The sequence below is a fragment of the Labrus mixtus genome, chromosome 8, assembly GCF_963584025.1.
Source record: "Labrus mixtus chromosome 8, fLabMix1.1, whole genome shotgun sequence".
NCBI lineage: Eukaryota > Metazoa > Chordata > Actinopteri > Labriformes > Labridae > Labrus > Labrus mixtus.
The window spans coordinates 28,451,205-28,465,345 of record NC_083619.1 but is presented as its reverse complement, the minus strand read 5'-3'; the positions used below and the strand labels follow the sequence as shown (position 1 = coordinate 28,465,345).

Below are 14,141 nucleotides of genomic sequence, written 5' to 3'. Positions count from 1 at the left end.
CGAAAATACTCGAAATTTAAAACAAATAAAAATTTTAAGGTGGCCCTAATCCTCCTTCGTAAAATGTTGAGAAAAAGTTGAAATATAATTGTGAAATTTTGACTTTGTTCTTGATTTTTTTTTTACAATTTTATCCACAACATGTCGATCTTTTTTCTCAATGTGGATAATTTTAAAAAAATCTTCCTCCTCTCATTATTTATTCCTCATGCATGGCTGACCCTAATCCTCTTCCGTAGACACTGGCCAATCACATGGCCAATCATCTGTTTAGATTGAGCAATTAAGAAATGAAAGTAAAAATTCTGGGATTAAAGTCTGAATTTCTGAGTCCACCAACGACTCAACTTTCCGCTGGTCTGTTCTCTGTGCTCCACATGTTGACAGCAGGAGGAGTTAGAGAGGCAGCAGTAGGAGGTGGAGGTGGGGGAGGAGGAGGAGGGGGGTTCCTGGGTGGAGAGGTGGAGCTTCAGGATTATTGTGCGCCTGTCTGACTGACTGCCTGAGTGAGCGTCTCCAAAGTTTGACCGGCTCCTCGATCACTCACTTCTTCTCCTGCTTCATGTTTGTCTGTTGACCGAAACAACAAAGCAGCGATCAGGAGCGAGCTGAGGACAGAAGAGACGCAGAGAGGAGTCTGAACTCCAGGAGAAGGAGAGGACCTGAGAGTGTGTTTTCTCTCTTCAGTCTCTGCTGGAGGAGAAACCCATGAGACAAAGAGTAAATCTACTCCTGCAGCTCCTCACTGCCTGAAGGACTGACTGTGCTCCATCCTGCAGAAGGCTCAGGAGGAACAGCATGGACTGAACCTCTCGGATCTGCTCTCTCTCTCTCTCTCTTTTTTCTTCTTCTCGTGTTTGGAATCAAACTAAACAACACATGAGTGGGGTTGACGGGACGCGCGGGTTTCACACAGTCAATCCTCTGGGATTATAATAACGAGGACGATGGATAACTTCTTCACGGAGGTAAGACAGCACAGCTCCCGTTCTGTTATGCTCCATTCAGTGCAACATGTTGGATGTCCTCGAAAACAGAACTTTTATTTGCATTAGACATGTGATATCATTTATAAAGTTATGACCAGGATAGGTTATTCCTGATATAATGTGCACATTCTGAGTGAGAAAGCATCGATACTTTTCATATTGCACATCCAAAAAATGTGACTTTTGCATAATTTTAGTTTTTGCAAATTCTCGCGATATCAATAAAAATTGCGATCAATTGCTCCTAAAGCATGCACGTTTATTTTTTATCTACAGAATGTCATTGTGGGAAAACTGGTGTTATGATACAAGCATGCAAAATGCTTTACAAGTGTGCATCACCTCACTACTACAGAGTGTCATAAAGTGTCTGATAGAAAGTAGAATATGGAAATCTAAAGTGATAAAAACACCTTTCAGCACAATGAGGTCAACTCAAACTCACTACACATCAGCTGGATTTTAGAATACAAAGGGTGTCATAAAGAACTTGAAATGAGCCCTGGACTCTTTAGGTGTGCACACTTTGAAACTTGGAGATCACAGGTTTAGCCTATAGGAGCTGGGTTAGACTGGGGGGGTTTAGGGGGGTTTGAGGGGTTTGGGGGGGCTGGACGAGGTCCCAGTGGATCTGTGGTATTTCCGCACCTCTTGTCTCGTTTCCTCCAAAGAAGAAAAAGTCATGTAAGGCTATTAATAGAAGTCTGAGGTCCCACAGGGCGCTGTGATTGGCCAGCAGACTCTGGACGTGTTGAAGGGTCGTTTTAATGAGCCCTCTGTTTGCAACACTGTTCTGAGACTCTCTGATGCTGACACAGTCTCAGCTGCTGCTTTGGGGCTTTTAATCCAAACAGAAGTTCCACTTAATGCAGCCGATGACTTTTTTTTTTTATTGGATATAAGTGATAGTAATGGTGAAACAGAGATCCTCTCTGCAGCAGCTGGTTGAATCATCCAGGTTGATCGCTCTTATTTTGAAACTCTTCAGCTTTTAGATCAGTACAGCATCAGAATCTTCAGGATGAAATCTTCTTTCTGTATAAAAACAAAGATTTATTTAGATTCAGTTTAATTTCCTAAATGCAGAGAGTAAATGCTAACCCAGCTATACGGGTGCAGTTTGCCATCCTTATGTAGCTGTTGGACTTGTTTATAAGATGCACCGATCCCGATCACCGATTTCACCTTTTTTTCAGTTCTGATCAGATTCGATATGTACCGATATTAATACTGATTTAGATATTGTTGTTGTTGGTATAACGTGTGAGGCTTCACAGAGCTGAAGTAAACCCCACATTGCATTTCATTTAGCCGGCTTCACAAACAAACAGGAAGCTGCTCCATCTCGTCTGAACGTCGTCATGGAGACGGTTTGTGGACCCTTCTTACAGTTCAGTCTGAAACGTCTTCAAAGTGAGACTGAGCGACCTGAGAACGTTTAAAGTGCCCAAAGTGTAAGCTACAGCTAACTAACTTCCTGCTACCAGTTAGGCTCCGCCCAACAGAAAAATGGTCTACTGAGCAGCCAGATCAGATTAAAAGAAGAGAAGTCAGAGTTTCACTCTGTGTGTGTGGTTACAGGTGTGTGAGTCAACAGGTGGGCGGGTCTCTTTGTTTAAAGTGGTTTTTTTTCCCCGTCTTAAAACAACTTGATGATTAACCACAAATCAGCCCGTCAGGTGGTTCAGCGTGTCAGTGTGAAGTCAAATAAACCGTCATTACAACCGATTTACGACACCGGCATCCACACCTCGCTGCAGTCACGTCGGCATGGCAACACCTGAGTCATACCCGAGTCAGGCTTTTCATCATCTCGCTGACAGATCAGCTCTGTGAGCGATTAACAACCGGTTTCCCCTTCAGGGTTGTAGGGTAACGGTCACACGGCTCAAACAGGTTCCTGCTCTCTCATTGGCTCTCGTTCTGTTTTCAAAACCCGGGGAGGGTTTTTTCGGTGGTATGAGAGGTCAAAGGTCGCCAGACTCGCTGAGCTCATAGGTGCTCGTGAGAACGTTCAGCCGGAGTAAAACAAACACTCAGAGGTTGAGTTTTTTTTTCTTTTCCTGCCGGTCTCATGACGAGTGTGCTCTACATCTGGAGAGAGGGAGAGAGAGAGAGAGAGAGAGAGAGAGAGAGAGAGAGAGAGAGAGAGAGAGAGAGAGAGAGAGAGAGAGAGAGAGAGAGAGAGAGAGAGAGAGAGAGAGAGAGAGAGAGAGAGAGAGAGAGAGAGAGAGAGAGAGAGAGAGAGAGAGAGAGAGAGACAGAGAGAGAGAGAGAGAGAGAGAGAGAGAGAGACACAGAGAGAGACACACAGAGAGAGACACACACAGAGAGAGACAGAGAGAGAGAGAGGGAGAGAGAGAGAGACACAGAGAGAGACACACACAGAGAGAGAGAGAGAGAGAGAGTATTTCTGAATGCCAGGAGCAGGCAGGCGTGCACAATCGTCTCAGATATCGTCCTGCCTGCTTTTCTATCTGCCAGCTAATCGCTGAAACAAAGAGCTCAGTCTTTAAGGAAAAAGGGCATTTGACGAGGAAGTAAGGAAGCTTCCAGAGGCTGAAGCAGAAGGAGGCCGACAGGGACGGAAACTGGAGTGTTTCATATTTATACTGCAGACAGTTTAGACGAGGGTCCCACACCGAGGACGGGACAAAGACACACTTTGTGAAAAAGAGCTTTTAATGTCCTCTTGCCGTTTAAACACCCATTTTGAGCTTTGGTCTTAAGATTTGATTTCAGGTTTCTATCGTTGTCAAGTCACCATTATTTCATGCTTCTCAGTATAATCTCACATTTGCAGAAGCATGCAGAACCTTTAGATGGGTTCAATTTCAGCACCTTTCTAACGCCAGGCTGTCCAAAGGGCAAAGAGGCCAAACCTCTCCAGTAAACTGTTTGAACACAGATTCTCTGTGGACTTAAGGAGTCCTCAGGATGTTTGGGCTTCTTGGAAACAGTTTAACTGTAAAACTGAATTTGTAGAACAAACTTTGTAAACATGTCTCGAGGTGTAATTCACAAAGCACAAAGAGCTGTATGATACTCGCCCACAAAGCTCCGTGCAGTTTGATCGTTTGTTTTCCGTCTGAATGTGGAGAGAAGTTTTCTCACGGAGCTCAATGTGTTCACATAAAGAGTCAAGTTTATCACCCGGCCTGCCTCCAAAAGTGTGATATAAGTTTAACCGTTTCAAACATGGCGTCCTCCCTGATGGAGCGTGAAAGGAGAGCTCAGATCTGTGTGTTACGGCTCCAGACCGCTTTAACTCATACAGATCACTCAATTCGACGTATGTTCAGATGCGTAGAAAGGGTCCAGATCATTTAAATATGCACACAGAGCAAAGAGACCCTGTTGATAAAGTGTCTTTTTGACTCGTCGTCTCAGGTTTACTGGGTGAAGAAGTCGTGCAATCCTTCTGTGAATCAGGCCGTCAGTGTTTTCTGAAGCAGGTGTTTGTGGACGTTGATCGAACTGAGCGTCATAGTCCTGAAGGCGGAGCTTGAAGAGGAGAAAAGACAGCCGGTTATTTCTGTCACATCCCATACATTTTGACAAAGCAGTGATCTCAGTTAGATCTTTCTGTGACTTTAAACATGTGAGTTTAAAAATGTTTTAACATGTACAAGAGGTCAAACAGCCTCCTCATGTGAACAGAGTATTACTGAAGAGGAACCTCAGAGCTCATTGTTCTATTGAGACATGAATGTGTTGAAACGAGACACAACCTTCAGCAGGAGGTTTCCATCTCTGCTGACCGAGCTGCAGCCAAAACAGTCTGACCAGACCAGAGACAGACCGGGGGGGGGGGGGAGGATAGAGAGTGACCACACACTCACACACGAGCCAGAAGATTAGCCAGAGTTTAGTCGTCTTAAAGAGCAGCGGCTGTGGAGGGCAGGACGAGACAGGTTTTCATTCAGGTTTCACAGACTGACACCCTCCAGGCTGCACATGAGATGAACCCCCAACATCCACTTTTATTCCGTCCAATGAGCAGGCAGCAGAGGCAGCCGGACCTGCAGCTGTGTGTGTGTGTGTGTGTGTGTGTGTGTGAGTGTGATGTTGACACTGACAGGAGTCAGTCGGTTCAGCCCGTTGTTGGACGGTTACAGGGTTTGTGTTTTTATTTGAACTGGTGGGCGTGATAACCAGGTATAGGATTCGCCTGTGCACCAATCAGAGCGCGGCTGTGCCTCAGGTGTATGTTTGCGGATAATTAATCAAACTCGACGTTCTACAAACTCCCAGACGTTTGGATGAGATCAGGTAGCAACTGGAAGAAAGTATTCTGTTTGAAAGAGACTATTTCAACTCTTCAGGCAACCTTTCCTGGCTGCTGCATTGTTGTCATAGCAACCAGCACTTCAACACAGCATGTTTCCTCAATATCTGATCCTACAGTAAGGTCTACATATTTTACAGATTGCTCCTTTAACAGAGCTGTGAGTATGCTGGTGGGAATATCAGCGTTTCTAAATGTCCCAGTTGGCCCGAGCTGGAAAAATGAACTCTGTGGAAGACGAATGATCAGCAAACATGAAGCGCGGCGGCGGCGGCGGCGGCTGCAGCGCTGGCAGCACTCTGAGCTCAGATTTTGGCCAAGAGCCGCATCAGAAGTTTGAACTCCGCTCGAGAGCTTCTGCTCTGCGGTCGTAATAAAAATCACAAAGACGTGCAGAATGTTTTTGTAAGGACGACTGCTGCACCCGTTAACCTGCCGTCCTACATTTACAAACTCCCCCGAAAGCTTCTCGATCCTCTCGAACTTTTCTTCTCTTTCCTCTCCCTCAGCCGTCGTCTGCGTTTCTCATTAAGCTGTAAAAAAAGTAACAGCCCCATCATGGACGTTAATAGGCTCACCACAACAAACAAAGGCGCTGCCAATTTTATATCGCTTCATTTTAACGATGATTTCATCCACTGCTGTATCAGACCCCCCCCCCCCCCCCCCCCCCCCCTCTGGGTGTCCTGGCTTGTTTTAAAGCTGAAACCTGAAACCTGTGGAGCAGCCAGGAGGAGGAACAGGCAGGAATTTAAACAGCTTGCAGATTTGTCGTTTTGTGCTCGGCTGCAGACCCCCCCCCCAGACTCCCCCTCTTCTTGTTGGACTCCAGGACAACTGTGTTGTGCGTACGGCTGCTTTCATGCTCAGTTTGGAGCTTTGTGAGTGCAGAAGCTACTTCAGGTCACCTTGGCCAGCGACCAATCAGAATCCGAGCCAAAGAGCCGCTATAACTCAGGATTTTATTTCCAAACATAAACAAACGACTCCTGTGGAGGGAACGCCGTGCAGGAAGCTATAGGACACTGATGATAACATGAAGCTGAACGTGTTTGACAGCCATCAGAATAAGGTGGGACGTATTCGTACGGCAGGCGATAAGGTCCACATGTGATGAAGTATTTTGAGGTTTGAGGTTTCTGTCAGAATATGAACAGAAGATGTTTGACTTTATTCTTAGTTAGGCTCGTCATGATACCACAATATGAAACTTTGATACGATTCTAGGAAAAGTCTGACGACATGGATAACTGTTCCGTTACCATGGCAACGGAAAGAGGAGTCCTATAGGCGCCAGACGTGGGGGAACTGTTTTGATTTCAATTTTCAAAAGTTTCAAGTGAACTCCTGCACCACGTCTCAATGGGACAGGTCTGTTGGAAACGTATTTGTCTGATAAAGACGATGTGCAGGAATCCGATGGATTTGTTTCTCTCCTACGCGCATGTTTTATGAAAAATCAGTTTTTTAAGCGTTGGGTAGTTTTTTGTTTTTTTTTCTGTCGCTTGTTATAATAACGGAGAATGTATCGTTTGAAGTCAGGCAAGGGAACGCACAGAACATTGGATCAAATGAACAGCAAATCCACCTGTGGAATCCGCCAGTAATTCAGAAGTCTTGCGCCCCACGTACAGAGGCTATAGTCCTCATTACAGCGGCTGTGGGTTCGAATCCGACCTCTGCCCTTTGCTGCATGTCGTCCCCCTCTCTCTCCACCCAACATTTCCTGTCTCTCTTCAGCTGTCCTGTCCAGTAAAGGCTAAAAGACCTAAAACAAATCACAACTTAAAAAAAGTTGTTTGTTTAAAAAAAAACCAAAGTTTTGAATCAGAATAAAGTTTATTTTCTAAAAAAAACAAATCTGAGTTTCACGTCCTAAGAACGTAAACAAGAAATCTGAGAATTCTGAGAATAAAATGAATTTGTCTTATCCGGTCGGATTCTTTTCTGTGACCCTGAACACATCGACACGGTCCACTTACTCTGTGGTTTTATTTCTTTCAGCGTCATTACGAGCCTCGTGTGATTGGAGTCAATCCGCTGTAATGGAGACGCTTTGATTGTGAAAATCTGACTTTTGTATGCAAATCTGTTTACCTGATATCAAGGCTCCGCCCCCTAAAATACACATTGATATAAATTATCGTTCTGTTGTGTTGACAGCGACGTCCATCTGGATATGCTGTACCGTTTAAATGAGTGTATTTTGGGGTGTTTGACTAATATACAGTTTATATAAAGAGTTTGTATGTTTTACGATGAGTAAAAATAAATAAAAGAAACCCAGCGAGCCGGCTCAGGCTCAGGCTGCTGCTGCTGAAGTAACACCTTCTCTCTGAGACAGACCGTCTGGATGTGAGCCAGCGCCGCCCGCTCTCCATCTTCAACTGGTTCCACCGCTTTGTTTCGACTGCCTGAAGAGCGTGCAGACGGGGAACAGTGACTGAGGGAAATCAATCAGAGCAGACTCAGACAGGGAGAAACATTTCTTTTTATATCCTCCCCTGCAGCGGTGAACGTGGACCAGAAATACTTACTGAGGCTTCTGTGCTGCCGGTCCAAAATAAAGTGAGATATTCAAACAGCAGACCTCTCAGAGTTAAATCGTCCATCCTGATATTTTAGACTCTGTTACGCGGTCCTCCAGGTTTGTCTCAGTTTGTGGGTTAATCTGTGATTTCGACACCACAGGATCTGTGTTGTTGTGCTAAAGAGGCCGCGGTGGTCTACGAGGTCGGGCTTTGTTCGGTGCAGACGAGGATGAGGTGGATGCTGATGGCACACAGATGTTCTGACTGCAAACACATCACTTCCAGGATTAGATGTGCAGGATTAGGATTAAGATTATGTTTATTCTCTTCTCTTCATTAAATGCTGAAATTCTGTAATTTATGAATGCTCACTCGCTGTTTCAAAAGCTGGTTTAACTAAACTTTTAGAAAAACACATTTTATGAGAAATCGTGTTCATCTTAAATGTCTTTATGCGGCTTTGATATCACACAGAAGAGAACGCAATCACAGCGTGTTTTCAGGTGAAAATATTTGATCTAAAAATTCAAAAATGAATTTGTTTGAAGGTTTTTTTCTGAAGGCATTCTGCATCAAGTCTAGCAGCTGGCAGTGGGAGAAGACGAAGGCAGCGGCTGAATTTAAAGGTTCCAACCTGAGTACCAGAGCATCTTAGTCCTGGATTCTTGACTCTGCAGCTTCAGCGGGGGACAGTCACAATCATGTGTCGGTCCTCTTTTCTGTCCATCCAGAACCCTTTGATTCTTCTTTCCCTGATTCATAGACCGTCCTCTCCCTCTGTTCTCTCCTCCTCTTCCTTTCCTCCTTCTAAAGTCTTCACTTCCTGCCGGATGAGTCTCTAAACATTCCTCTGGATCGCGACACTTCCTGTCCTCGAGCGCCGTCCAACTCCCTCCGTGTGTTTGTGTGTGTTTGTGTGTTCAAACGGAGCGTGGTGTGCAGGAGGCTGAATTCAAAGCTCTGTGTGTTTTAAACCTTTGCTTGAGTTACCGGATGCAAGATATCTTAAATGAGACTGTGAAGAACATCAACCTGTTGGGTTAGGATGTTTACTGCCAAACTTCCTGTTAGGCAGTAACATGATTCAGCTAGAGACGGAGACGGAGAAATGTGTCCATCGAGGTGAAAGAGGAAGCAGGTAGAGGGACCCTGAGAGGAGATCATTTTGTCAGATAACATCGAGGTGAAGCCAAATTCAGTGTTTGAAAGTTTGCTTGTCCTTCCACTGCAGCAGTGAGTCCATTAATTAATTGAATGTTAAAAGCTGTCACTCCTCCTGTATGAGACACGTCTACCTCTGCGCCCGACCACAGACTCACCGCACGTCTCTGCAGTGACACGGGGGGGGGGGGGGGGGGGGGGGGGGACCTTCACACCGCTGCACCAGACCTCGTTTCTTAGCTTTAAGTCTCTCCTGACACTAATCCCCTCGGCGCCCCTGCCTGGGCTGCGGTTCCCCCGCTGATGAAATGGTCAATTAAAACCAGGAATGAGTTTTTTTTGTTTTTTTCTTTTTTGGATGTGACACGATGGGATTGATGGATCTCTGCTGAAAGGTGTCACTCTGCTGCGGGGGGGGGGGAAGCTCAGGAAAGAAGACGTTATCAGACATGTAGCAACCTCTGCTTCTGATTTCTGACTTTATATCTGGAAGTCTTACAAAACAATCAGAAATATGTCTCAGAGTGGTAACTCAAATAGGCTCTAATTCAAGATATCCTCTCTAAAAGCAGGGCATTGCACTCCTTTTGATCGTTTGTTATTCAACTGCTTTTGTTTTGATTTCAGAATATCTTCTTCCTCCTTCACATTCAGATTTTAAGCTCCTGAAAGAAACATAAACAACGAAAGATAAAGTTAGGAAAAGTCGGCAGAAGAGAAATGAAACTGAACAATAACTAAAAAAGCTCTCACAGTCACAGTCAGTAGAGTGCAGGTTTATCCTGGACATGATCTGTTCTTTTTTTCTTCTTTTCTCAGTCCATCCTGTTTCAGCGAGTAGATGTGTATGACTGTCAAAAGGATATATGGTTCACCTGAAGGCAGTTTACTCACGTCATACACATTGCATTGTAAGACACATGCGGCCCACAAACTTTTACTAGAAACACCTGCAGGAAGGAGCTGCGTTCCTTTTTCCGTCAGCTAAATGTGCAGAAACAGAACACCTGTGAGGACGGATGTGTGTGTGAAGGCATGTTGCTGTGAAAATGTAATTAATGAAAAACAGCGAGGATAAGTTTGTTGGACGCCTGTTATCTTTTGCCTCGCTCTGGTGATTGCCACCTCGGAGTGATCCCGTTTTATATTAAAGGTGACATATTCTCCTCCTCTTGAGTGTAAATAAGTGTCAGAGCTCCTCAAAACATGTGTGTGAAGTTTCTTGTTCTAAATCCACTCTGATCCTGTATTTGATCATGTCTATAAACTCCTCTATTTCAGCCCTGCTCAGAACAGGCTGTTTCTGTGTCTGTACCTTTAAATATGTAAATGAGCTGTGCCTGACCACGCCCCCTCTCTGGAAGGGCTTGGGTGTACTCTGTCTTTCTCACTCCATGTCCTATTGTTTACGGTGAGAAGGCAGACTCAGAGGGCAGAACAAACACCTAGCTGTGGGAGTGTCACCCACCTGGGGGAGGGGCTACTGCCCTTTGTGATGTCACGTCTTTGTTTATTGTTTAATAGCTGGATTGGGGTGTGAATACTTCCCCGTGTGACTGTTTTGTCTCCACTCAGATGTTATCTACATATTAGTGCAGGCACAGAACCGTGACATCTGAAACCGCCGCACTCGGGACGAATACAAATACAGTTCCTGGACTTGAAGTCTGCATTGGAATTAGCAGTAACTCAATCTGTTATCTGAGTCCATTAAGAACCACCACGAAAAGACTTTAATGTAAGTCCTTGAACCCTAAGCCAACTACTCTGTGACCACATCATTAGTTTTAATGACCTGAATATGGAGCTGGACCTTGGTGAAAAAACCCCCAGATATCTCTGCATGAAGTAGCAGAGGGAGACGTTTTTGTCCATTTAACTTTTTAAGGACATCCGTTCTTTTTCTGATCAGATCTAGGAGGGAGGTAAGAGGAAGGGTTATCTGATCACTCTGTGTTGACAGCGGCTTCCTGGAAATCCCCGTCCACACAAACACACACACACACACACACACACACAACACAACACAACACAACACAAGTGCAGGCTAGGCACATCCCGAAAAAACCCAAACATCCATTTCCAGTAATTATCTCCTTCTCATGCCATCCCGTAAAGTCGTGAGAGTGCAGGTCTTCTCCTTTAAAGACCCCTCCGAGTACTCTGCGGTACATCAGACTATTTTTACTCCCGCCTATTAGAGAAGATAAAAAAGTCTCATCTTCATCTGATTCAATGAGCTGATTGATTTTTCTATATGCAGAGTGGAGCCAAAGAGGCGATAAAAACAAGTCTCCTCTGCAGACATCACATTTTTCTTTCTTCATTCATGGAGTCTGTTTAGAGATTTTCTCTGCAGTTTGAAGCATGAAGATGAGTTTTGTGTTCATGTTGTTTGGGTTGTTTGGCTGTATAGGAGAACAAGGCAACAACAAAGTCAGCGTTTGTGTTTTCACTCCCAGAAGGAGCTCAAAATCTGTTCCCTTAAAGTTAGAAATGCAAAATACATGGTAACACAATGGTCATTTAGCATTATAGCTAATGATGGGAGCAAATTTGCAGTTTCATTTTGTTTGAATCAACAAGTAAGGTGGTGTATATGGAGAATAGAAGGGGACCGAGCATTGATCCCTGAGGAACCCCTGTGGATAAATTCTGCATTTCAGACACTTCTCCTTTCCAAGACACTCTAGGAGATCTCCCTGAGAGGTCTGACACGAACCAGCAGAGGGCAGATACTGAAATCCCAAGTTCAGAGAGCATGGATGGAGGGATTGGATGGTTAACCGTGTCAGGACTGACCCGCAGCTATAGCTAAATATAGCATTTCTGTAAATTACAGTCGTGTAGTCTCAGTGGCCGCAGCTTAAAGCCTGACATGTTTGGGTCTTTTTCTTGGCTTTATTTACAGCTAAACTAAAAGTGGTTTTGGGATCATTTGGCCTGATGTCATTATGTTTTGGAGGAATGTTAATGGATGAAATCACTTGTTTTTTGGGGGGCTTCGATCATGATGCCTTTCCTTTAAAGTTAATATCATTGTATTTAACGCAGGGAAATCCTCTCAGTGTTGGGACACATTTTGAAAATAGTAGTTTAAAGTTTAATACAGACATAGACACGTCTTTTGATTAGCTTCAACTTTGATCCAAACAAAAAGTAGGTTTAATCAAATGAGATCTGATGTTTGTAATGCTTTGAAAACAGCTGGTTTACTTGTTTTTTAGTTTTATTGCAAGAATGTCCTCAACAATATCCCTAAAGAGAGTCACCTGATAGCATTGATGGATTTTTGTCCCGTGTTGAAGTTTACTTCAGCCAAACTTAAGAACTCTTGTCTGTAGCCGATATCACAGCTGACCTCTCCTTTTAAACGTTTGCCATTATTTACATCCCAGATGACAAATCCTCAGGAAGCTGTGTGAATTAAAGTGTTTTAAACACTCTTCAGGGTCTGTGTGATTAAATAGACCCTATATCTAGTTTGTTTACACATGCACTAGAGTAATTCCAGCCTCGCCTCACCACTTAACCCACTTCTTCAGGGGCCAAGCCGCCAGAGTCAGTCGGATCATCTTGAGAGCGCACTCAGTGACTTTGACACTTTTCCAAAAAAGCCATAAAGTCATTAGAGGAAGTTAAAAGCTCCGAGGGTTGAAGCGTGTCCCTGGGCCGAGCTTTTTTCTCACGCTAAACTGAGCAGGCGGAGCGAGACCGAACAAACGTGGTTATCTCTGCAGTTTAGTGGGTCAAGCCGCTTCAAAGAGCTTTTATACCTGAAGATCAAGGCTGGTTTTCCACACTCGGCCCGTCTGAGATAGAGATCATTCAAACATCCAGGGCAGACCGGGAGAATGTGGGTCAGTGTGGGCTGAGCAGGACAAGAGGAAATTACATTTTGATTAAACTTATGAACTGTTGTTCTGGATTTACTCAAAAGAGTTAACGACTAGAAGAAGGAAAAAATGTTGTCTTATTTACCTGAAGAGGATTTACACCACACCCCCTTTTCATCAAGTCTTTGTACTTTCACATTGATTCCATGTCAGCGTTATATTGCTTTCCACGTCCCAGAAGCTCGATACAGTGGGGACTCCATGTAAACACAGTCAGACATGCAACACCCAATGTGCTCCCTTGCTGTCTCCGTTGAAACTGTCTCGCCACCTGTAACTACCCCTGAAGACGGTACAGAGGGGGGATCACATCATCCTCCCATAATGCCTCAGCAAAATTTAGATTGGAGGCAAAACGTCCCAGTGGCGTTCATTTTGCGGCCTGAAACAGCAGTCTGAATCAGGTTCACTGTTGTCCACTCAGCCCCGTACCAATGCTGCCTTCAGAAAAATCTAATTTACCTAGTTTACGGGTTATGAGCACATAAATGGCCCTCTAAAGTCGTAATTACGAGTACGAAATTGGGACGTTTTTCGATGATACCCGAGTGGCAGAGTTGTAAAGTTTGTGTGAAGTTTCAGGGCAGCAAAAAGATCTTTTGCATGGATTCATTTCACACTTCATTGGTTTCTGGTGAAATATTTTGCAGATGATGTTTAACCAACTTGGATTAACACAAACGCTCAAATGCACGAGTAATTTGAGGCTGAAATGTGCTTTTTGTCTGCACACATCTCGAGGACGTACCTTGTAACTACTGAAACAAAAAGCCAAATCTAGTCATGTGTTTCACCACTTTCCCAAACCAAAAAAAAGGCTCCAATATTTTAAGGTCATGATGAAGAAATGCTTTAATTTATGCAGCCACACAGTGTGTTTCTCAGGGTTTGAAACTGTTAACTTTTTTTTGGTCTAACAAGGCTTCTGTTGTTTATCCCAGAAGAAAGGCAGAAAGGGGGAAGACAGTATTTATATTCTGCCCGTTCGCTCCACTACGAGTCTGCAAAACCAGCCAGGCGACCACAGCTGGGCAACACATGGCAGCTCTGCATGGCCTCAGCTGCCAGCCCCTAACACACTCACACACACATACACACACACACACACTTAAACACAAACACACACAATGGAGCTCACATTATTCTCCAAGTACGCCTCCTCAAAGCTCACTTAACGCATGTGACTGGATGTGCACACATTTCTACCACTACCCTTTCTCTCTCACTTGTGCAAAAAATGTCTCAAACACACACACACACACACACACACACACAC

At 44.4% G+C, this 14,141-nt stretch overlaps 2 protein-coding genes across 2 annotated transcripts in view; both read left to right on the top strand.

Moving 5' to 3' along the window:
- Window positions 1-14,141, top strand: part of oc90 (otoconin 90) — a 433,801-nt gene that overhangs the window by 409,229 nt on the left and 10,431 nt on the right. The gene's annotated exons all lie outside the window — the stretch shown is intronic.
- Window positions 500-14,141, top strand: part of myo10 (myosin X) — a 115,350-nt gene continuing 101,708 nt past the window's right edge. Inside the window, exon 1 of the mRNA XM_061043660.1 lies at window positions 500-968. Coding sequence (XP_060899643.1) covers window positions 948-968 — 21 coding nt within the window. The 5' untranslated portion in view covers window positions 500-947. The remainder of the gene's footprint in view (window positions 969-14,141) is intronic.